Raw genomic sequence first — 24,347 nt, 5'->3', positions numbered from 1 at the left:
TTTGACTCTCAATGAAACATCTGGTTTTGAGCTCTCTCTCTCTCTCTCTCTCTCTCTCTCAGACATCTAATGCATGATTGATATCAGTATCTATCAAACTAAACAGCTAGCAATTTACTTGTATAAAGCCTTAAAGATTAGAAATACAATATGCAGTTGAGTGTGTGCTAGTTTTCCGCTTTTTTGTTATTATGTGTGAATAAGACTAAATGCAGATAATGACTGTTTTTCTCATTTTCAGGTTACAACTGTGTTATGTTATATATCTGAATATATTACCTCTGTAATGTTTGTTTACACCACCCCTTCATGAGGGGCCATGGCCTATATTGAATAAAACATCCGTATCCGTATCCGTATCTCACACACAGACTCTTTCACTGATTCACTAACTGACACAATATGCTTTCAGCCTGCTCAGGGGACTGTAATTCCTGAAAAGCTGAACAAAATCACACACACACACACACACACACACAAAACACCATATGCAAGCACTATGAATTGTTGTCATTGACCTGTATGCTTGCTGAAACCCACAGCTGGTGGCCAGCCACAAGGTGGACAAGGGCCTGCTGCCACCCAAGAAGCTGTTTGGGAACCAGACGGAGTCCTTCGTGAAGAAACGGCAGCATGACCTGCAGCTGTACCTGCAGACGGTTCTCAACCTGCTGGCCGTACGACCTCCCCCCGCCCTCACCTCCTTCCTCCACTTCCACCTCTATGTGAGTGTGTGTGTGTGTGTGTTCATTCTTTTGTTTAACGTCTGTCCACACTTGTGATTTTAGACGAAAATCCATCATCTTCCCTAGCCCACCCATGCCACAAATCATCACTATTTTTCCTGCTCCTCTCTCCTCAACTGGCATTAAAAAAAAGAATATAAACAAAATAAAACAAACTAGCTGGTCAAGCAGTACAATTAGAACAAAGAACCAACAGGGCTCCTAATTAAACTGGACCATATGTGTGTGTGTGTGTGTGTGGTGTGTGTGTGTCCCCTGTTTGAGACACATGCCATTGGGAGCATTTTGTACTTTTTTTTAGGCAGTGTGAGCTTGTCCCTACTACTGCCCTTGGCTAAAAGTTAACAGCTTGGCTGCTTTGTTACACAGCTGTGTTGGGTGAAAGAGTTCTGTGGCAAGCTAGGTGATTTTTTTTTTTTTTTTTTTTTTCCCCAAGATTCTGTCGGTCATTTGGTGGCAGATGCCATATGTTATGCTTTTGTTTGAATGTCTTTTTGCATGTATTCACTGTTTATATCAGTATATGGGAGAGTCTACTGATGTTAAACTGTTTCTCAGTGAGTAATATTGAAGCCTCTTAATAGTTATGTATTTGTATATGTATCTAAAAAAAATTATAAAAAAAAAAATATATATATATATATAGGTGGAGTGATGGCCTAGAGGTAACACGTCCACCTAGGAAGCGAGAGAATCTGAGGGCGCTGGTTCGAATTATGGATTAGCCGCCGATATTTTCTCCCCCTCCACTAGACTTTCAGTTGTGGTCTGGACACTAGTCATTCGGATGAGACAACAAACCAAGATCCCGTGTGCAGCATCCACTTAGCGCACATAAAAGGGTTGTTCCTGGCAAAATTCTGTTTGAAAAATCCACTTCAATAGGAAAAACATGTAAAACTGCACGCAGGAAAAAAATACAAAAAAAATGGGTGGCGCTATCGTGTAGCAACACGCTGTCCCTGGGGAGAGCAGCCCGAATTTCACACAGAGAAATCTGTTGTGATAAAAAAGAGAAATACAAATATATATATATATATATATATTGTGTCCTGGGGTGGGTTGTGTAAGTGAACTTAGCTGCGCTAAGTTTGCTTGACATTAAGAATGTTCCTAACTCCACTGTAAATTCCATGTACTTAGGAACATTCTCAACTCTCAGCAAACTTAGCACTGCAAAGATCTCCTTGTGCAACCAGCCCTGTTTCTTATCTTTCCTGTTACAGATATAATGATAATGATGACATTTATGATTTATAATCTGAGCATTTTGAACTATACTTACCCAAGTTTTTTTTAATAAAAAAAAAATTAATAATGATAGATAATGTGTGTTAATTCTGCATCATGTATTGGAAGTCAACCTTTGCTTTTACAGGAAATCCATGGCATTACGCAAACTATGGCTGAGGACTTATACAACAGAGGTAACTAGAATCATGTGACAAGCACTTCATATCCATAGGATATTACATGTACAATACATATCTTTTCTTTGTAATTCAACTCCTGTAAATATACCTGAATCAGGCTGTGTTTTTTGTCGTTTTTGTTCTTTTATTTTCTAATGTTCTCACTCCCTCTTTCTCTGTCTGTCTCTCTGTCTATTTGTGTCTGTCTCTCTCTGTGTGCTTTCTCATTCTCTCCCGTGTTTAAAACTTTTTCTCACCCACATTTCTGTAGGCATCATAATGCTGAAACTAGTGAAATAATAATGAAACACTTTTGTAACTGTCATTGCCTCCTGTTTCAAAATTAATAATTCATGTAACACTTGCCATATTGATATATGTACAAAGTATGCTGCACGCACCTCACATGTGATTTTTTAGTGTAGCTGATTTATATAAAATCATGCTCATGTCAATAATATATTCTGTGTGTGTGTGTGTGTGTGTGTGTGTGTGTGTGTGTGTGTCTCATCATCTTTCTCTCATCTCTCTTTCATCTCTTTCTCTCTCACTTCTATAGAGCTTTCTCATCTGTCTCTCTCTCATCTCTCTGTCATCTGTCTCTCTCTCATCTCTGTCTCTCTCCCACATCTCTCTCTCTCTCTCTCTCTCTCTCTCTCTCTCTCTCTCTCTCTCTCTCTCTCTCTCATCCCCTTCTTTTCCCTTCCCTGTTCTACACAAACCACCCTCTCTTTTATTTCTGTGCTATTCTACTATTGTCTTGCTTTCTCACTAATGCCTTTTCTTCAGCTTACTATTTTGACGATTTAAGAAAAAATGCATGCAAGCACACATGCACACATGCAGGCACGCATGCACACACACACACATAAGGGAGGCTATTTGCCACAGCTACTTTTGATTTCTCCACATGGGCGGACTTGTAGTTTGGACAGGGCAGGAGTCCAGACCCCTGCCGGAGTCTGCACCAGTGGGTCACGGTAAGTATGTTAGTGAAACATAATTTTGTATTATATTTCTTTTTATCACAGCAGATTTCTCTGTGTGAAATTCGGGCTGCTCTCCCCAGGGAGAACACGTCTCTACACTACAGCGCCACCTTTTTTTTTTTTGGTATTTTTTCCTGCGTGCAGTTTTTTTTGTTTTTCCTATCGAAGTGGATTTTTCTACAGAATTTGGCCAGGAGCAACCCTTTTGTTGCCGTGGGTTCTTTTACATGCGCTAAATGCATGCTGCACATGGGACCTCAGTTTTTCATCTCATCTGAATGACTGGCGTCCAGACCACAACTCAAGGTCTAGTGGAGGGGGAGAAAGTAGCAGTGGCTGAGCCGTGATTTGAACCGGCGTGCTCAGATTCTCTCGCTTCCTAAGTGGACACATTACCTCTAGGCCAACACTCCACTGGTGGGAAAAAAAACCAACAAATTTTTGTGTTCAGGAGAGATGCTGCTGCAGAGTAACGAGGTGTTCCGGGTGACTCCCCTTCAGCTGCACTCCCTGACGGAGCGTCTCAAACTGCCAGAGCCCACCTGTGGTAGGTGTCCCTTTGGTGTCTCTTGGTTAGTGCCTTTTGTTGTCCTGCAGTGTTGGCTGTGTTTGGGGGTGTGGGTCAGTTTGTGTTTGTGTGGGTGGGTACATGTTTATGTGTGTGTGTGTGTGTGTGAAAGAGAGAGAGAATATGTGTATGTGTGTGTGTGTGTATTATGTGTTTGTGTGAGTGTGTACGTATGTATGCCTGTGTGTGTGTGTGTGTGTGTATGAGTGCATTTTGGCGAGTCCATGTTTTTGTGTATGTACATATGTCATATAATTCTCCTTTACGTTTATATCAAGCCTGATACACTAAGATTTATTTCAAGAATTCTAAAACAGCCATGTTTTCTTTTTCTGGGTTTTTTTTTTGTTTTTTTTTTCTCATCATTTTGCTACCAGATAAGTTCCTTTGACATGTTTCTCAACCTTTTTTTTTTTTTTTCATACTTTGTTTATGCTTTTTTTCCTTTTGCAAAATAGGCTGTGTTTTTGCAAATCAAAGACATTGCATTGTAAGCATTTTAACAGCGCCATCATCAGTCGTCAACGTACATTAATCACAGCCTGTGTCTGTTGCGATGGCAGATAGCGGGGATGTGAAAAAGGACCTTGGTCACATACTGGATTTCATCACGAGGACCAAGCACTTACAGGTAACACAACTGTGTCCTTCTGGAAGAATTATATGTGAGTGCTGTGTCTTTGAACTCTCTGTTTCAAATTCCCTTTCACAAAAGACCTGGTTCGAGACAAAATTTGACAAAAAACCAGAACGCCAGAGAATCGACAGACAGACAGAAAATACGAAAAAAAACTTAGCCGTATGGAGAGCACAGGACAGGAGTCATGATGGCTGCCGGGAAAAAGAGGGTGCTAGCCAGCGGGACAAAGGGGAGGTTACCTACTTCCGGGAGGTTATCGGCCGTAGTTTCATTTTCTCCGCATAGGCGGATAGTAGTTTGCACAGGACAGGAATGTCAGACCCCTGCCGGAGTCTGCACTAGTTGGGTCACGGTAAGTATGTGTAATTAAACGTAATTTTAGATAGAAAATTTCCTTTTTCCTGAATCACAGATGGATTAGTGATGATGTCAAATCCATCTTTCAGTTACTTGAAATTTGGGGTATACGCCTTACTGTCCAAAGCTCCTTTTTGTCTGTAAAATACAGTAATGTGGAATCTTTGCACCGTTTTTCTTTCACTGATTTTGGTTTGTGGCTGCAGTACAATACAATACAGTACAATACAATACAATACAGTACAATACAATACAATGCTGGTATGTGTCTGCAGTGCAGTATAATACAATACAATGCAATACAAAAGAATTCAATGGTTTTTGCGACTGAGCAGACCAGAGGACAGACTGAATGGGTGGGCACTAGCAACAACAATGAACAATAAGATACAGTACTGTTGTATGATGTTAATAATTATACAGTATGATACTACAGTATGATACAATACAGTGCAGTACAACAGTGTACAGTACAGTACAATACAACACTGTACAACACAATCCAGTACATTGTACAATACAATGCAGTGCAATACAACACAGTACAACACAACACAACACAACACAGCACACCACAGTACAACACAACACAGTACAACACAACACACCACAGTACAACACAACACAGTACAATACAACACTGTACAACACAATCCAGTACATTGTACAATACAATGCAGTGCAATACAACACAACACAACACACCACAGTACAACACAACACAGTACAACACAACACAGTACAACACAACACAACACAACACAGTACAACACAACACAGTACAATACAACACTGTACAACACAACACAACACACCACAGTACAACACAACACAGTACAACACAACACTGTACAACACAACACAACACACCACAGTACAACACAACACAGTACAACACAACACAACACAACACAGTACAACACAACACAACACAGTACAACACAACACAGTACAACACAACACAACACAACACAGTACAACACAACACAACACAGTACAACACAACACAACACAACACAGTACAACACAACACAACACAGTACAACACAACACAGTACAACACAACACAACACAACACAGTACAACACAACACAGTACAACACAACACAACACAACACAACACAGTACAACACAACACAACCCAACACAGTACAACACAACACAGTACATTGTACAATACAATGCAGTGCAACACAACACAACACAGTACACCACAGTACACAGTACAATACAGTACAATTCAGTACAACACAATACAACACAACACAGTACAACACAACACAACACAGCACACCACAGTACAACACAACACAACACAACACAACACAGTACAATACAGTACAATTCAGTACAACACAATACAACACAACACAGTACAACACAACACAACACGATACAACACAGTACAACACAACACAACACAACACAACACAGTACAATACAGTACAACACAACACAACACAACACAACACAGTGCAATACAGTACAACACAACACAACACAACACAACACAACACAACACAACACAGTACAATACAGTACAACACAACAGAACACAACACAGTACAACACAATCCAACACAATGGCTGTGTGTGGCTGCACAGATCCGGGGTCGGACAGAACTAGTGGGCACCAGCAACATCAACATGAACCTCCTGCCCTTTGACCTCAGCCTCTTCAAGTCCATCCAGTCTCTGGAGGTCAGTCTCGTCTCATTATACCTCTTTTTTTTTTCCTTCTGTTTTGTTATTGTGTATTTGAACCTGACACCTTCATAAAGATATGTAGCATGACTGGTGCACTGTAGTTTCCAGTGTGTATTGATGTGTGTATATATATGTGAGGGATGAGAGAATGGGGGTGGGGTGGGGGGTGCAGTTGGGCTTATTGGGTATGTATATGAGTATGTTAGTTTATGTGTTGCGGGAAATGATTCTTCGCTTTTCTTATATTTCAGTCTTCTTCTTCTTCTTCTTTTTCTTCTTCTTCTTCTTCATTTGAGGGCTGCAACTCCCACATTCACTCGCATGTACACACGAGTGGGCTTTAACATGTATGACCGTTTTTACCCCGCCATGTAGGCAGCCATACTCTGTTTTCGAGGGTATTTCAGTCTGAATGACTGGTGCTTATTTGTTTTTGTTGTGTTGTTTTTTTTTAACCTAGTCAACATTAATCTTATTGATAAAGTTATAATAATGCATCTTTTCAATGAATGGTCATTTTCTGTAATGATTGTGCTGTAATTGTTTTTAATGTTTTGTGTACTTGAGCCAAAAAGCAAATTGCTGTGTTTACAGACATCAAAGTTGTATCTTATTTTAAGTTATCCTCACAGCTTCATAGTGTGAGAGAATGTTAATTGATCACATGGAAGATTTTTTTAAATACGGTTCGAATATGAGTATGCCTTTTCATTAACTCTGTGTGTGTGTGTGTGTGTGTAAGGTGGGGAGTGTTGGCTGGATTGAAGACACAATACTATTAGCCACTTTCTAAGGAAGTGGCCAAGAACATGGAAAGAAAATGGTTGCAGTGGCTGACTAAGGAGTATTTGAATCTTGGAACACAGAAACATAGTGGACCTGAAGCCGATCGTACACAGCGAGATGGGGTGAAGAGATGAAAGCAGTCACAGAGATAGGAAGGGGCAAATTGTTTACACATTTATAACTTAGAGAGTGCTGATCTTGTGATTTGTTCTGCGTGAGACAGGAAACTAATTGAGAGATTTCATTATTTTCTTCTTCTTCTCCTCCTCCTCTTTCTCCTCCTCGTCCTCTTCATCTTCTTCTCCTACCCTTTCTTCTTCACCTCCTTCTTCTTTCCCTTCTTCTTCTTATTATTGTAATGTTGTGCGTGTTTGCAGCTGCAGACAGCAGACTTTGGCATGGTGCGTGGGCTGGAGACCATCAAACAGACCCTCACCTTTCTGAAAGTATTCCGCTCGGCTTCCACAATCAAGGTGAATGGACTTTTTTTTTTTTTCTCCCGTCTGTCATTTTGTTTGTGGATTTTGCATATCAGAATTGTCCACGGATTTGCACATTTCAGAGAATTGGTTTGAACATTTTTTAATATCAAGAAACAAGGTGCAATACAGCGTTCAGTTAATAAGACTTGAGCAACAACAAGCTTATATCGTGCTCGTTCATATGTAACAAGCAATACACAAACGCAATGGCGAAAATACACACATTATTTGTCAATGAAAAGAAGGTTGAAGCGCAAGACAAAACTAAACTAAACAAGAAAAACAACAACAACAAAAATACAAAAAAACAAACTACTATTACCGCAACTACCTCTGACAACAACAACAATGATAATATTAATGATATTACTAATACTAACATAGTATCAACAATAATAACACACTGGAAAGTGAACATCACCTAAGGAGTAATGTAATGGGGGAGGGAGAGGGAGAGAGAGAGAGAGATTACAGAGTGAAACCGGAGCCATTTCAGAGAATTGGGGGACTGCCGACTGCGGTTTGAGCTCGGGCAACCGCAGGTTCTTTTTATTATTTTTTTTTTTATATAGACAGCGTAATCTTATTCTCAAATGGTATTAGATGGTTTGTTCTGTATTATGCACATATATGGTATCCTTAGACGGCTTGTTCTGTTTTTGCGCACTTCCTGCAAATAAGTGTCGGCGCCATCTTTATCGGTATTTATTCGCTATCATGTGTTCTATCATCCACCAAGATTTGGGTGCATATAACGACAGCAGTTGCAGCAATGAATGACTGACGACCCTTTACCCCACTGGGACCTGCCTGGGCGATCCCTGGACCCCTGCCTTCTCGAAGGGATTGGACTGTGGGGTGTTCTGATGCCTGGTGACACAGCGCTGTGGACTGTGTGCAGGAGGTGGTGCTGCAGGACGTCCCCCAGTGGAAGGGGGAGGACGGCAGTGAGCTGGTGGGGGGCTGGGACCATGTGACTCGCGTCGACTTCAGCCACAACTTCATCAAGGACATCGACAGCAGTGTGGTAGGTGCTGTGCTCTTTGATGGTCTGGGTGTGTGTGTGTGTGTGTGGGCGTAAATGTATGTGTGTGGGTGTTGTTTGTGTGGGTGTGAATATGTATAGGTAGGTGTGTTTGTGTGTGTGTGGACTGGTGTGTGTGTGTGTTTGTGGATGTGGGCTTGTCGTAGGTGAGGTGTGTGTCATGTGACTTAACAATTGGACTTAAATCATTACATGGGTGGATGGTCTGTATGATACAGATTTCTGTATTGGCATATTGGCTTTTTTTTCTCTTTGTTTTGTATTAAGACATGTATACACAAGTTTCTCTAATACTCAAAGTGTCACCTGGATCCCAGCTGCAAACTTTTAGTTTCACAATGATCAGTCCTTCCCACCCGTGCTATAGACAGGGATGTGAACCTGTGTGCTCAGATTTTCTTGCTTTCTAGGCAGAGGCATTACCACTACGCCACCACTCAGCCAGTCCACCACTTCATTTTGGGGCCACTTATGATTGGTTTGGTTTGTTTTTAACTTTTTTTTTTTTTTTTTTTTTTTTTGCTACACCCCTTTGTGCTGAATGGTATCACCCTGTGTTTGACAGCAAATCCTGTGGCGCGTGGAGCACCTGGACCTGTCCCACAACCAGCTGGAGGGGGTGGAGCACCTGCAGTGGCTGAGCCACATGACCCACCTGGACCTCTCCCACAACCGCCTGCACTCCCTGACCGCCCTGCACACCAAGCTGGGCAACCTCAAGTGTCTGTTGCTGCAGGGGAACCACATTGAGTCCCTGCATGGTCAGTGTACAGTGTGTGTGGGTGGTGGGGGTGATGGGTGGGTGGGAGTGGGGGCGAAGGGTGTGTGTTTGGGTGTGAGTGTGATTGCACACCAAGCTGGGCAACCTCAAGCGTCTGCTGCTGCTGCAAAGGAACTGAACAGTCTTTGCATGGTCTTTGAGGGGGGGTGTGGGGGTGTGTATGTGGAGGAAGGAGGGGTTGGGGAGTGGGTGGGGGTGAACAGCAAGTTGGGCAGCCTCTCGTATCTGCTGGCATATGGGAAACTGCATGGTCCCTGCATGATCAATGGGTGTGTGTTGGGGGAGGGTGTGTGTGTGATGTGATTGCACACCAAGCTGGGCAACCTCAAGTGTCTGCCGCTGCAAGGGAAACAAATAGAACCCCTGCATTGTCAGTGTACGCTGTGTGCGGGAGGGTGTGTGTGTGTCTGTGTGTGTTTACACAAAGGTAGTGAATACTCTTTTCAAGGCAACCACATGGTCAGTAGGGGTATGATGGAGCGTGTTGAAGACAGTGTATATGAACAATGAAGGGGATTTAGAGGAGTGCTTATTTGTATTTGTATTCCTTTTTATCACAACAGATTTCTCTGTGTGAAATTCGGGCTGCTCTCCCCAGGGAGAGCGCGTCGCTACACTACAGCGCCACCCATTTTTTTGTATTTTTTCCTGTCGTAGTGGAATTTTCTACAGAATTTTGCCAGGAACAACCCTTTTGTTGCCGTGGGTTCTTTTACGTGCGCTAAGTGCATGCTGCACACGGGACCTCGGTTTATTGTCTCATCCGAATGACTAGTGTCCAGACCACCACTCAAGGTCTAGTGGAGGGGGAGAAAATATCGGCGGCTGAGCCGTGATTCGAACCAGCACCCTCAGATTCTCTCGCTTCCTAGGCGGACGCGTTACCTCTAGGCCATCACTCCACTAATGTTCACACACAGTCATAGTCAGCTGAAAACAGTGTGTGTGTGTACGCACGCGTGTGCACATGCATGTGTTTGCCTGTGTGTGTGTATTTTATGTGCATGTGTGTATACACTCCGCTCTCTCTGTTCCAGGATTCTCTAAGCTGTTTTCACTGGAGGTGCTGAATGTCAGCAACAACAAAATAGCCAAAGTAAGCCCATTCGTAGTTTATGTGTGTGTGTGTGTGTGTGTAGAGGGGGCTAGGAAGAAGCTGGCCGGGATGAAATCGACACAGGTGTTTCAGCAGACTGATGCCTGTCAAAGGTGCTATATGCCCCGCTTTTGTACAAGGGGGTTATTGGGTGGTGTGTTGAAGCACATGTGTCTTGTCTTACTGTGTCACTCTGCTTTTCTGGGGGTCTGATTAGGATATATTCATCTTGAAAACAGTCAGTGTAGTTACCTGTCCAGGAAACATTGTGAGGGCTTTTGTGAGTATTACCATGTTTACCCCGCTGTATAGGCAGTCATACTGTTTTGGGGAGGAGGGCATGCTGGGTGTTCTTGTTTCCACAACCCACCCCATTATGTGCCTGATGTGAGTGATGTGGAGTGATGGCCTAGAGGTAACGCATCCACTTAGGAAGCGAGAGAATCTGAGCACGCTGGTTCGAATCACGGTTCAGCCGCCAATAGCAGCAGTCCCATCGTCTACCTCCAAGCCTCAGGTCCCTAGAACGCCCTGGTTCAACGCGGAATGTCGGGAGGCCCGCAAGTCTCGGAAGAGAGCGCAGCGACGCGTCTTTCGGAGACCGGAGTCCGATAGCGTTCGAACCCATCAACAGCTGAGGGCGAAAGCCAGGTATGTTTTTAAAAAGAGCCAGAGGAAGTCTTGGAGAGATTTCTGCTCTTCCTTAACCTCCAACACACCCAAGAAGAAAGTGTGGAGGGTTTTAAAAAGAATTAAGGGCAAAAACGCATGCCCGACCTTCCACCATCTTAAACTTTCAGACGCTCTGGTCACAGAGAAGAAAGCAGTTGCCAATTTGCTTGCCTCCACAATAGAACAGAACTCGAGATCTGCTAACAAATCTGCTCGCTTTCTTAAAACCAAAAACCTGTCAGAAAAAACACCATGTAACTTCTTTTCCGACAACACAGAGAATTACAACCTTCCTTTCACAATGAACGAACTTAAATCTGCCCTTCAGACCTGTACGGATTCCTGTCCAGGAATGGACGAAGTCCATTATAAACTCCTAAAGCACCTTCCCCAAACCTGTCTGGACACCCTGCTTAAAGTTTATAACCACATCTGGGTCACAGGCTTCTTTCCACCCTCCTGGCGGAAAGCCCTCATAATCCCGCTGCCGAAACCGGGAAAAGACCCCTCGAACCCCTCCAACTACCGCCCAATTGCACTGACCAGCTGCGTCTGCAAACTGATGGAGAAGATGGTCAACGGTAGACTGATGTGGAAACTAGAGACCGACGGCCTTCTGGCGAAGGAACAGTGCGGTTTCCGCAAGCATCGCTCTACCGTTGACCATCTGGTTCGTCTGGAAACCACGATAAGAAATGCTTTCGTCAACAAACAACATGTGGTGGCCATATTTTTTGACCTGGAGAAAGCTTACGATACCACGTGGAAATTTGGTATTCTTTCCAACTTGCACAAGCTCGGCTTCCGAGGACACCTGCCTCAGTTTATCCACAATTTTTTACAAGACAGACAATTCCAGGTGAGAGTCGGCACCACCCTGTCCGACATTCACGAGCAGGAGCTGGGTGTCCCGCAGGGGAGCATCCTGTCGCCTGCTCTGTTCAGCATCAAAATTAATGACATCGTTCAATCCGTTCAGAAAGGATCGGACAGCTCGCTGTTCGTGGATGATTTTGCTTTATATGCAACCGGCAGCACGTACGCCAGCATCCAGCGACGGCTTCAGCTCTGCGTCAACAAAATCCAGTGTTGGGCAGAGGAGAATGGCTTCACATTTTCGTCCTCCAAAACTGAATGCATCCACTTTCATAATTTTCGCCAATTCTATCAGGACCCTGAAATCCGTCTGGGAACATCCACCATCCCGGCGGTCAAGGAAGCCAGATTTCTAGGGGTCGTCTTCGATCAGAAGCTGAATTTTCTCAGCCACATTGAACAGCTGAAAATATCTTGCCTAAAAGCCCTGAACATCATCCGAGTTGTGGCACACACGAACTGGGGTGCTGATAAGAGGACTCTCTTGCACCTCTACAGAGCCCTGGTCCGGTCCAAACTGGATTATGGAAGTGTTGTATACGGCTCGGCCAGACCGTCCTACCTGAAACTGTTGGACCCTGTACACCACCAAGGGCTCCGTCTCAGCTTGGGTGCTTTCCGCACCACCCCTGTGCACAGCCTGTATGCAGAGGCGGGGGAACCGCCTCTTTCCAACCGCAGACTGAAGCTGACCCTGAACTATTATTTGAAATTGTTTTCGGAACCTACAAACCCTGCTTACGATGCTGTATTCAACAACCCTTTCGATAAGAAATTTACAGACAACCCAAACTGCATACCTCCTCTCGGACTCCGCATTCAGCCGCACTTGGAAAATGCCGATCTGGATGTCGGTGGCATCTCAGATTTCTCTAAGTTCCCTGACAGCCCCCCGTGGACCTTTACAACACCTGAGGTCCGATTTGATCTGGCCTCGTACCGTAAGGACACCACCAGTTCTCTGGCCTACAGAACCTACTTTTCGGAACTGTGCCACAAATTCCCCACCTTTCAAGGCATCTTCACTGACGGTTCCAAGTCAGAGGACGGAGTCGCCGCATCTGCGTTCTGTCCCGCCTTTCCTGACCGGCCCTCAACAGAACACATCCTGTCCGACAGCTCGGTATACACCGCGGAACTGACTGCACTGGTCCTGGGGTTAAAAATGGTTCTCTCTTCCAAACAGAAGAGATTCATGATCTTTTCCGACTCCTTATCAGCCCTGGAGGCGATCGCCTGCAGGAATATCACTCATCCCAAACTGCTGGAATTTTATGAAACTTTTACTCTTGCAACGAAGAAAGGAAACGAGGTTGTGTTGGCCTGGGTTCCCGGACATGTTGGCATTCGTGGTAACGAAAGGGCGGACCTGCTGGCCAGGAACGCTGTAAAGAAAGAATTGTCCAGATCCTTGGTACCCTATACAGACATGAAGCGGAAGGTCAATTCTTACGTTAAAGATCTTTGGCAAGAGAAATGGAACACCCAGATAGACAACAAGCTCTTCCAGATCCGTCCGGACCTGGGGGAGACCCTCCCTTCGGGGGTGAAGAACAGAAAGGAGGAATCTGTGCTGTGCAGACTGCGTACGGGGCACACTTTTTTTACTCATTCTTACTTGTTGAAGGGGGAGGAGGCCCCTCGATGCGTTCCCTGTGACGAGCCTCTCACCGTGAAACACGTGCTCCTTGACTGTTGGGATCTGCATGACGTTAGACGCAGACATTACACGGCGGTTTCTTTGAAGACTTTGTTTCGTGATGTCCCTCCGTGGGCGCTGATGGACTTCTTAAAAGAAGTGAACCTTTTTAACCAGATTTGAAGGTTTTAAACTATGGAAGTTTTTTTTTAAACTTTGGAGTGGAAAGTTTGAAGTGGTGACTCGTTTTAATTGGTTGTTTTTTTTAGCCTTGTAGTAGTAATTGACGCGGCGATAGCCTTGAGATGGCCTTAGTGGTCGGCGAGGCTCTAAGCACCATAATTTCATTTCATTTCATTTCATTTCAGCCGCCAATATTTTCTCCCCCTCCACTAGATCTTGAGTGGTGGTCTGGACGCTAGTCATTCGGATGAGACGATAAACCGAGGTCACGTGTGCAGCATGCACTTAGCGCACGTAAAAGAACCCACAGCAACAAAAGGGTTGTTTCTGGCAAAATTCTGTAGAAAAATCCACATCGATAGGAAAAACAAATAAAAACTGCATGCAGGAAAAAATACAAAAAAAATGGGTGGCACTGTAGTGTAGCGACGCGCTCTCCCTGGGGAGAGCAGCCCGAATTTCACACAGAGAAATCTGTTGTGATAAAAAGAAATACAAATACAAATTACTGACAAGGATTTCAGAATCTTTAGTGTGCACATTTGTTCATCTGCATGTGGCTACACATCATGAGGATGAAAACACTAGCAGGTCTACACATCTGTTGACCTGGAAGGTGCGAAAATCTCGTTTCCCCCATTTACCTATCAGGTACACAGGCGACAGTTTCTCCATGTAAAGCACTACCCAGTTTCCCTAGGAAAGTTTGACTTGCCACACTGTGGTGTGGTGTGTAGTGTAGTGTGCTGTTATGCAGTGTTGCAAAGCTGTGTGCATGCAGTGCATGATAACATACTTCTGCACATGAAAAAGCAGCACATATATATGTATATATACACTAAGCCAATACTACAAATTGCAGATATGAACAATCACACACACACACACACACACACATGAGACAAAAAATGCTCGACACACACACACACACACACACACAAGAGACAAAATTACTCTACACACGCACACACACACACACTCGCACATACACACCTACACTCATGCACACACAAACATCCACCCACAGACACACACACACACACACTACATGATGATTTCAGAAGAGAGTAAAGTGGGGTGGGTAGGAGGAGGAAAAATGCAGACAATTAGCCATGCTTCATCACACCCAAAGGCCTGTTTAAGCAGATGGACTTTCAAGTTAGTTTTAAACAAAGACGTAAAATTAATGAACAGCGACAGCTGAGCAAGGTGTGGAGTGATGGCCTAGACTGCTAAAGGTAACACGTCCACCTAGGAAGTGAGAGAATCTGAGTGTACTGGTTCAAATCTCACGGTGGCCAGTATTTTCTCTCCCTCCACTAGACCTTGAGTGGTGGTCTGAACGCTAGTCATTCGGATGAGACGATAAACCAAAGTCCCGTGTGCAGCATGCACTTAGTGCACGTTAAAGAACCCATGGCAGCAAAAGGGTTGTCCCTGGCAAAATTCTGTTAGAAAAATCCACATCAGTAGGAAAACAAATAAAATTGTCGGCAGAAAAAAACCCAAAAAAAACCCCAAAGACTCACTTTGTTTACACAAGTGAGTCAAAAAATGGGTGGCGCTCTGAGCACAGCGACGCGCTGTCCCTGGGGAGAGCAGCCCGAATTTCGCACAGAGCAATCTGTTGTAACAAAAAAGAGTAATACAATATATATATGATAGTCAGTCGTGTCTGACTATGACCATCAGAACAGCAGAGGAGGCAACTGCTGTTCCGACTAATTGGGCTAGAATTTGATTATAGTGGAGAGTGTCTTGCCCAAGTACATCCCCACTCTCTTGGCCAAGAGGGTTTTAGGACAGTCGGCGTTGGGATGGTTCCCAAAGGCCAACGAGCCCACAAGGCTGCAGCACTAAGAGCCAGTGCAATTTTGCCTCCTAGTTTGAGAGTCATAGTCCTTCACAAAAAGACTAAGCTGTAAATGGTTTCCCGTTGACTGGAGAAACCATTGATAATACAGCTCTCACTTTGCTGTTGGCCCAAATGTAAACTTACGTCAGTCTGTGATATAAGCCAAGTGTTGGGCCTATAATACAATACAATACAATACAATACAAGGTGTGTGTGTGTGTGTGTGTGTTCAGGTGGAGGACGTCCGGCCGGTGTGCCAGCTGCCCTGCATGGAGAGTCTGAGGCTGACCGACAACCCTGTCACCATGACTGTCGACTACCGCACACGTATCCTGGAGATGTTCGGCGACAGGGTCGGGGAGGTGAGGGGGGGGGGGGACGTGAGGGTGTTGGTCAACACAATGGCTGGGGAAAGTTTGCTATCGTGTTGGCATTTTGGGTGGAATTTTTGTTTTGTTGGGGGTTTGTTTGTTGGCTTTTTTTTTTCATTACTTTCTTTTGGTCTTAATACAGCACTTTGTTAGGTTTTAAGCAGACCTGATACAATACAGTGCAATACAACAGCGCAGTACAATAGAATACAGTACATTAGAGTACAGTGCAATACAATACACCTGTTATGACATGGGCAGGTGTTGGGTCAGTGATTGTACAGTTTACACCTGTTGTGTTTAGTCAGTGTGTATACAGTGCACACCTGTCATAGTGTTTAGTCAGTGTCTGTACAGTGCACACCTGTCATGGTGTTTAGTCAGTGTCTGTACAGTGCACACCTGTCATGGTGTTTAGTCAGTGTCTATACAGTGCACACCTGTCATGGTGTTTAGTCAGTGTCTATACAGTGCACACCTGTCGTGGTGTTTAGTCAGTGTCTATACAGTGCACACCTGTCATGGTGTTTAGTCAGTGCCTATACAGTGCACACCTGTCTTGGTGTTTAGTCAGTGTCTATACAGTGCACACCTGTCGTGGTGTTTAGTCAGTGTCTATACAGTGCACACCTGTCGTGGTGTTTAGTCAGTGCCTATACAGTGCACACCTGTCATGGTGTTTAGTCAGTGCCTATACAGTGCACACCTGTCTTGGTGTTTAGTCAGTGCCTATACAGTGCACACCTGTCGTGGTGTTTAGTCAGTGTCTATACAGTGCACACCTGTTGTGGTGTTTAGTCAGTGTCTGTACAGTGCACACCTGTCATGGTGTTTAGTCAGTGCCTATACAGTGCACACCTGTCTTGGTGTTTAGTCAGTGCCTATACAGTGCACACCTGTCTTGGTGTTTAGTCAGTGCCTATACAGTGCACACCTGTCATGGTGTTTAGTCAGTGTCTATACAGTGCACACCTGTCGTGGTGTTTAGTCAGTGTCTATACAGTGCACACCTGTCATGGTGTTTAGTCAGTGTCTGTACAGTGCACACCTGTCATGGTGTTTAGTCAGTGTCTGTACAGTGCACACCTGTCATGGTGTTTAGTCAGTGTCTATACAGTGCACACCTGTCATGGTGTTTAGTCAGTGTCTGTACAGTGCACACCTGTCGTGGTGTTTAGTCAGTGTCTATACAGTGCACACCTGTCATGGTGTTTAGTCAGTGTCTATACAGTGCACACCTGTCATGGTGTTTAGTCAGTGTCTATACAGTGCACACCTGTCGTGGTGTTTAGTCAGTGTGTATACAGTGCACACCTGTCATGGTGTTTAGTCAGTGTCTATACAGTGCACACCTGTCGTGGTGTTTAGTCAGTGTCTATACAGTGCACACCTGTCATGGTGTTTAGTCAGTGTGTATACAGTGCACTAGTGTCAGGTCAGGTCATTAGATCTGCTACTGGTAACCTGTAATCCAGTACAACCTGTTCAGGGTCGGGTTGCCGATGACTAAACCGGCACTTCCACCGCTCCCTTCTGGGACTGGTGAGGCGGGTGGCTAGACACCCTTATGGAGATCCATAAAAGGGCGTCGGCTCAGGAGAGCCACCGACGGCCATCTAGCTCCACTGTGCTGTGTGCATGCCACACGCAGTTGGCCCCCGGGGTGTGTCTACCCATGTATGCGAAGTCTGGATCCGGCAGAATCTGCGGAAGAAACCTATCGGTTCAACGGAGAGGAAGGCGGTTACAGCAACGCACTGTGGAGTGCAGAGAGCAAGATGAGACACCGAAAGGATATCTTGGTCATCCACTGCATCCGTGCTCATCCTCCAGTCGTCTCGACTTAGTCTTGCCACTGGAAATTGGTGGACCCGGACGAGAGAGTGAGGTCGACGTTGCGCAACTCCTCTTCACTTTAAACAAACTCATCGCGCAAGTCATCAGTCATCCAAAATGACCTTTCATCCTTCATCATTTCATCACCCCCAAGTCCTGTGGCGACAGGCGAGCGACGAAACGACAGGTGTGGGTACACTGGCAGTCGCAGCCGCAGACCTGCACGCAGGCGGCTCAGGCCATAGGGTCGTTCTTCGTCGACAGGAGCAGCGATGGAGCTCGGCAGCCGTCTGAGCGTCTGAGCAGCCCTCTTTAGGAATGCACTGCTCACCTCCCTGGCATGAGGAAGGGGCTAGAAAAGGTGCCCTAAAAATTGCCTGCTCCATATCACCCTGGCCAGCATACCGCGGCTGGCGGGGACCCTACATCAGCGGTCGAAACAAAGAGAAAGAAAAGAAAAAAACAAGGATCGTTCCTCTCACCATTGGTGCTTGGAACATAAGGACTCTCCTGGACAGAGATAACGCGGACAGACCCCAAAGGAGAACAGCACTAGTTGCATCCGAACTCGCCAGATACAACATCGACATCGCAGCCTTGAGTGAGACTCGGCTTGCAGGCGAAGGCGAGCTCTGTGAACGGGGATCTGGTTACACCTTCTTCTGGAGTGGACGAGGAAGCAAAGAGCGACGTGAGGCTGGCGTTGGTTTTGCAGTAAAAACAGCACTTGTCAGCAAGCTAGCTGGAATCCCAAAGGGAGTCAACGATAGGCTTATGACCATGAAACTCCCACTGGCATCTGGCCAGAAGCACCTCACCATTGTCAGTGCCTACGCCCCAACCATGACCAACCCGGATGAAGTGAAGGCGAAGTTCTACGAGGACCTTCACTCTGTCATTGCTGCCATCCCTAAAGCAGACAAGCTCATCATTCTTGGGGACTTCAATGCTAGAGTTGGCTCTGACTACATCTCCTGGGATGGAGTGATTGGAAAGCACGGTGTGGGCCACTGCAACCCAAATGGATTGCTTTTGCTTCAGACCTGTGCAGAGCACGAACTGCTGATAACCAACACAGTTTTCTGCCTCCCTACCCGTAACAGGACGTCATGGATGCACCCTCGCTCAAAGCATTGGCATCTCATCGATTATGTCATCGTCAGGAAAAGGGATAGGCAAGATGTACGTGTAACAAAGACCATGTGCGGCGCCGAGTGTTGGACAGACCATCGCCTTGTAGTCTCGAAGCTGAATATTCGAATCCAACCCAAGAGACACCCCCAAGGCCAGAAGGCTCCAAAACGGCTCAACATCGCTAAGCTGAAAAGCATCACCATCAAACAGTCCTTTGTGGAGCTGCTGGAAGATCGTCTGGAATCCGCCTCTCTGGACAACCAGAATGTGGAGTCTGACTGGAGGACCCTGCGTGAGCTGATCTATAGTACAGCTTCAGAGACCCTTGGACCCATGACCAGAAAGCACAAAGACTGGTTTGATGAAAACTGTGATGAAATCAAGCAGCTTCTGGATGAGAAACGCCGTCTGCATCAAGCCCACCTGAGCAACCCAAAGTCCACATCAAAAAAAGATGCATACAATGCCATCCGCAGGACTGTTCAGCAAAAGTTACGCCAGATGCAGGATAAGTGGCTGAGTGACAAAGCTGATGAGATCCAGGGATATGCTGACAGGCACGATATGAAGAGGTTCTATGATGCCTTAAAAGAAGTCTATGGTCCCACATCCTCAGGATCATCCCCCCTCCTCAGTGCAGATGGGAATACCTTGATCACCGAGAAGGAGAACATTCTCGAACGATGGGCTGAGCACTTCAACAGTGTCTTAAATCGCCCTTCCTCCATAAATGATGAAGCCATAGACCGTCTCCCACAAGTCCCCACCAACGAAGCACTGGACGATCCGCCAACACTTCTTGAGACCCAGAAAGCAATCCGTCTGCTATCCAGTGGCAAAGCACCTGTCATGGTGTTTAGTCAGTGTCTATACAGTGCACACCTGTCATGGTGTTTAGTCAGTGTCTATACAGTGCACACCTGTCATGGTGTTTAGTCAGTGTCTATACAGTGCACACCTGTCATGGTGTTTAGTCAGTGTCTATACAGTGCACACCTGTCGTGGTGTTTAGTCAGTGTCTATACAGTGCACACCTGTCATGGTGTTTAGTCAGTGTCTATACAGTGCACACCTGTCATGGTGTTTAGTCAGTGTCTATACAGTGCACACCTGTCATGGTGTTTAGTCAGTGTCTATACAGTGCACACCTGTTGTGGTGTTTAGTCAGTGTCTATACAGTGCACACCTGTCATGGTGTTTAGTCAGTGTCTATACAGTGCACACCTGTTGTGGTGTTTAGTCAGTGTCTATACAGTGCACACCTGCCGTGGTGTTTAGTCAGTGTCTATACAGTGCACACCTGTCGTGGTGTTTAGTCAGTGTCTATACAGTGCACACCTGTCGTGGTGTTTAGTCAGTGTCTATACAGTGCACACCTGTCATGGTGTTTAGTCAGTGTCTATACAGTGCACACCTGTCATGGTGTTTAGTCAGTGTCTATACAGTGCACACCTGTCATGGTGTTTAGTGAGTGTCTATACAGTGCACACCTGTCGTGGTGTTTAGTGAGTGTCTATACAGTGCACACCTGTCGTGGTGTTTAGTCAGTGTCTATACAGTGCACACCTGTCGTGGTGTTTAGTCAGTGTCTATACAGTGCACACCTGTTGTGGTGTTTAGTCAGTGTCTATACAGTGCACACCTGTCGTGGTGTTTAGTCAGTGTCTATACAGTGCACACCTGTCATGGTGTTTAGTCAGTGTCTATACAGTGCACACCTGTTGTGGTGTTTAGTCAGTGTCTGTACAGTGCACACCTGTCGTGGTGTTTAGTCAGTGTCTATACAGTGCACACCTGTCGTGGTGTTTAGTCAGTGTCTATACAGTGCACACCTGTCATGGTGTTTAGTCAGTGTCTATACAGTGCACACCTGTCGTGGTGTTTAGTCAGTGTCTATACAGTGCACACCTGTCGTGGTGTTTAGTCAGTGTCTATACAGTGCACACCTGTCGTGGTGTTTAGTCAGCGACTTACAGATTACACCTGTGGTGATGTGTACAGGTGTCTCTGGACGGAGAGAAGGCCAGTCAAAAGGAGAAGGACACAGTGGCTGTTCGTCTGGCGCTGCAGAAAGCCAAGGACGCCAGGTCCAGACAGGCTGGCCCCAGAAAGGTAAGGGTGAGGCAGGGAGGGGGGTGTGTGTGGAGAGGTGCTTTGCTGTGTTGACGCTACTCCTTGACAGTAAAGAATGTGTTCAGTGTCATGGTTCTGTGCCTTGAGCCGCATTGTGCTTTGTCTCCACATAGTAAAATGTTAGGATAAAGAAAATGGTTGATGGTGATGCACATTGTTTTGTCTGCACGCATAAAACAAAAAAAAAAAAAGAACAAAGAACTTGTTTTTGCTGAATTGACCAGTTATGAATGAGGAAAGTTTTTTTTTGTTTTTTTTTTATACCATGTGATTTTGTGTAAAATCTTTTCAGTGATTTTCAAATGAGAAAAGTAAAAGAAACCTTATGTAGGGTGATTTGAGTACCATGTTGTTGTCACCCGTGGATGAAGTCTGTCGGTCTCACAAGCACTCCTGTTTTATTTTCAGTTTACAAGTGTGTGTGGTGATGCATGTTAGTCTCACAAGAACTCTCCTATTTAGTATTTTTATTATTATTATTATTATGAAAATGTGTACAGCTATGTAAATGTCAGCAATTATATTTCAGTTTCAGTTCACAAGTGGTGTGTGGTGGCCCTATCTATAGAGCACCTGCCTAAGAAGCAGCAAGATCTTGGTTTGAATCACACACATGCTGGATTTTTGGTTCTGCCCTCTCCAGCAGATTTGAGCTATGGTCTGGGTGCTTGTCTTTTGGATAAGACAATATAAGACAATAGACCAAGTTCCTGTGTGTGTGTGTGTGTGTGTGTGCAGTGTAAATCTAGCGCATGAAGCAAGTACTGAAGTGGCTCATGGGTCATAGTGGCAGTTAGTGCCCATAGCATTTGTGGATAGCATTTATTGTCCCACATCACTCTAGTTTTGAAAAAAAACCCAACAGAATCAGCTGAAAGTAATTTGGAAATTCATGTCTTCACATCACTTGTTGATTGAGAAGTAAATCGCCAGGGGTTGGGTTTGAGCTAATAGGATTGATAATGAGATTAATCACATATTGAGCCATTATTTACTGATGGTTTGTGTGTGATCACCTTCAAGGGAAGAGGTGTTGTCTTTTGAAAGGGGTTAAAATTGGATGTGGAGAAAAATATTTTTTGGCCAAAGCTGGTAGAAGTTCAGTTCTGTTTGTTTGTTTTCAGGTTTTAGATACAGTTTGTTCGCTTGTGTTTGTGTTGCATGGATGCTCTGTGTGTGTGTGTGTGTGTGTGTGTGTGTTGTGGAATTTTCTGTGTCTTTCAGAATGGTTGACCATTGTCTTTCACTCCAATAAAGTGTGTGTATGTGTACATATAAATCTTTATGTGTGTGAGTCCAGGTGTGTGTGTGTGAGTCTGTGTGTGTGTTTGTGAGTCCCTCTGTGTGTGTGTGTTTGTGTGTTGTGGAATTTTCTTTGACTTTTTGAATGGTTGACCATTGTCTTTCACTTCAATAAAGCATTCTTCCACCCATTTCTACCATTCCTTTGTTGTGTTGTGTTTTGTTTTGAATGTCTTTCATTCCCTATGTTTTGTGTTTGCTTTCATCCCTTGTGTCCATTGTCGTCTCTTTGTTCTTTTGCTCATATTCTCATCAGCCCTCCGTTTCTCATCCTTTTTTTTTTTTTTTTTTTTTTTTTTGCTGCATCGTTGTTATTAAAAATGTAATTATTTTCTGAAGATTCAGTGACTCAGTGAGCATGATATACAGAAAGCGGTTGTTTCTGAAAAGAGGGTTCTGGAAACAAGGAATAATCAACCGTGAAGATGAAGTTACACAAGTGGTAGAGAGCTTTGGAAATAAGCTGCAGAAGAGTGTACAGTGTACAGAAAGGCAGTTCAGGTTTCAGCATCAAGGAGGCCTCAGAGTATGTGGACTGATCCATATAAAGTACACTTCATCTGATTTACACATGACAGCAGTCCGCAAAATTGATATAAACACAACCCAAGTAAGGTATGTAGCACATCTGTCATTTACACAAATAATCTGTCGTGGTGGCGTTTCATGCTTTGCAGTAGTCCTTGAAATCACCAGATCATGAGGAAAACAACGTATCTGTCATTTACACAAATAAACTATCATGGTGGCGTTTCATGCTTTGCAGTAGTCCTTGAAATCACCAGATCATAAAGAAAAATGCATCTGTCATATAATATAAGCTGTCATGGTGGCGTTTCATGCTTTGCAGTAGTCCTTGAAATCACCAGATCATGAGGAAAACAACACGTCTGTCATTTACACAAATAAGCCATCATGGTGGTGCTGCTCGCTTTTCATTAATCGCTGAAATTGCCATCTTCAGATTCCCTCCGCTGCCAGTTTTTCTGCTTTGTGTAGTGAGTACCGTTTATATTTTCTCCTCTCTTTGACTAAGTCCTTCTCTGCCCATTGTGTTTCTAGTTGTTTGCCTCCTCCGGCATAGACGTGACTAACCAGTGAGTTGATCATGGCACCACTCTTGTGTACTGACTTGTATCTTCACAGTGTATCCTTTGCACTCTTTTAACATTGTCACTTTGGGGGTGTTTACGCAGATTCGGTGATTAATTAAACCACACTGTTTGCCTGTGATATATACATTCACATTTTCATTTTACAGGGCTTTGTATTGTTCTGTGCACTTATTCAATGATACTGTTATACCAATATTTGGGTCACGGTAAGTATGTTACTTAAACTAATTTTAGGAAAAAGAATTCCTTTTCCCCTCTTGTGTATTATTGTGTATGCATTCTAACATTTAACACAGGAAATGCTCTAAGTGGTTTGTCTTTTTTTTTTTTTTTTTTAATTGGAAGTAATCCTGGTTGCATAACAAAGGAGCTGTGGAAATGTGATTGGTGTATTATGCTGACAAGGAATCGTTTATTCATTGCCATATTTTTGGTGCTTTTTTCTTCTTTTTTTCTGACAAACTTTGCACCTTATCTCACTCCCTGACTTGCTGAAAGACAGTGACATGTATCCACAGTGATATTCTGCCAGGCGTCAGCAGACCTTATCTTATTTCTGCCCTGCATCTGAACAGTGCTCGGACATCAGGTCCTGATTTATCAAACTGATTTTTCGTCCATT

At 44.5% G+C, this 24,347-nt stretch overlaps 1 protein-coding gene across 2 annotated transcripts in view; it reads left to right on the top strand.

The window, feature by feature from the left end:
- LOC143284919 (uncharacterized) overlaps positions 1-24,347 on the top strand; it is a 41,525-nt gene that overhangs the window by 5,501 nt on the left and 11,677 nt on the right. Inside the window, exons 3-14 of one of the 2 annotated variants that reach the window (XM_076592062.1) lie at positions 543-725; positions 2,125-2,173; positions 3,599-3,694; positions 4,279-4,346; positions 6,318-6,413; positions 7,583-7,678; positions 8,589-8,714; positions 9,298-9,493; positions 10,551-10,609; positions 16,068-16,196; positions 21,177-21,287; positions 23,575-23,608. In XM_076592062.1, the coding sequence (XP_076448177.1) occupies positions 543-725; positions 2,125-2,173; positions 3,599-3,694; positions 4,279-4,346; positions 6,318-6,413; positions 7,583-7,678; positions 8,589-8,714; positions 9,298-9,493; positions 10,551-10,609; positions 16,068-16,196; positions 21,177-21,287; positions 23,575-23,608 (1,243 nt within the window). The remainder of the gene's footprint in view (positions 1-542; positions 726-2,124; positions 2,174-3,598; positions 3,695-4,278; positions 4,347-6,317; positions 6,414-7,582; positions 7,679-8,588; positions 8,715-9,297; positions 9,494-10,550; positions 10,610-16,067; positions 16,197-21,176; positions 21,288-23,574; positions 23,609-24,347) is intronic. The other variant, XM_076592061.1, reaches the window with a different exon arrangement.

This window comes from Babylonia areolata, chromosome 8 (genome assembly GCF_041734735.1).
Source record: "Babylonia areolata isolate BAREFJ2019XMU chromosome 8, ASM4173473v1, whole genome shotgun sequence".
NCBI lineage: Eukaryota > Metazoa > Mollusca > Gastropoda > Neogastropoda > Buccinidae > Babylonia > Babylonia areolata.
Note: the sequence above shows the minus strand (reverse complement) of the source record. Positions and strands in the feature narration are given on the sequence as shown.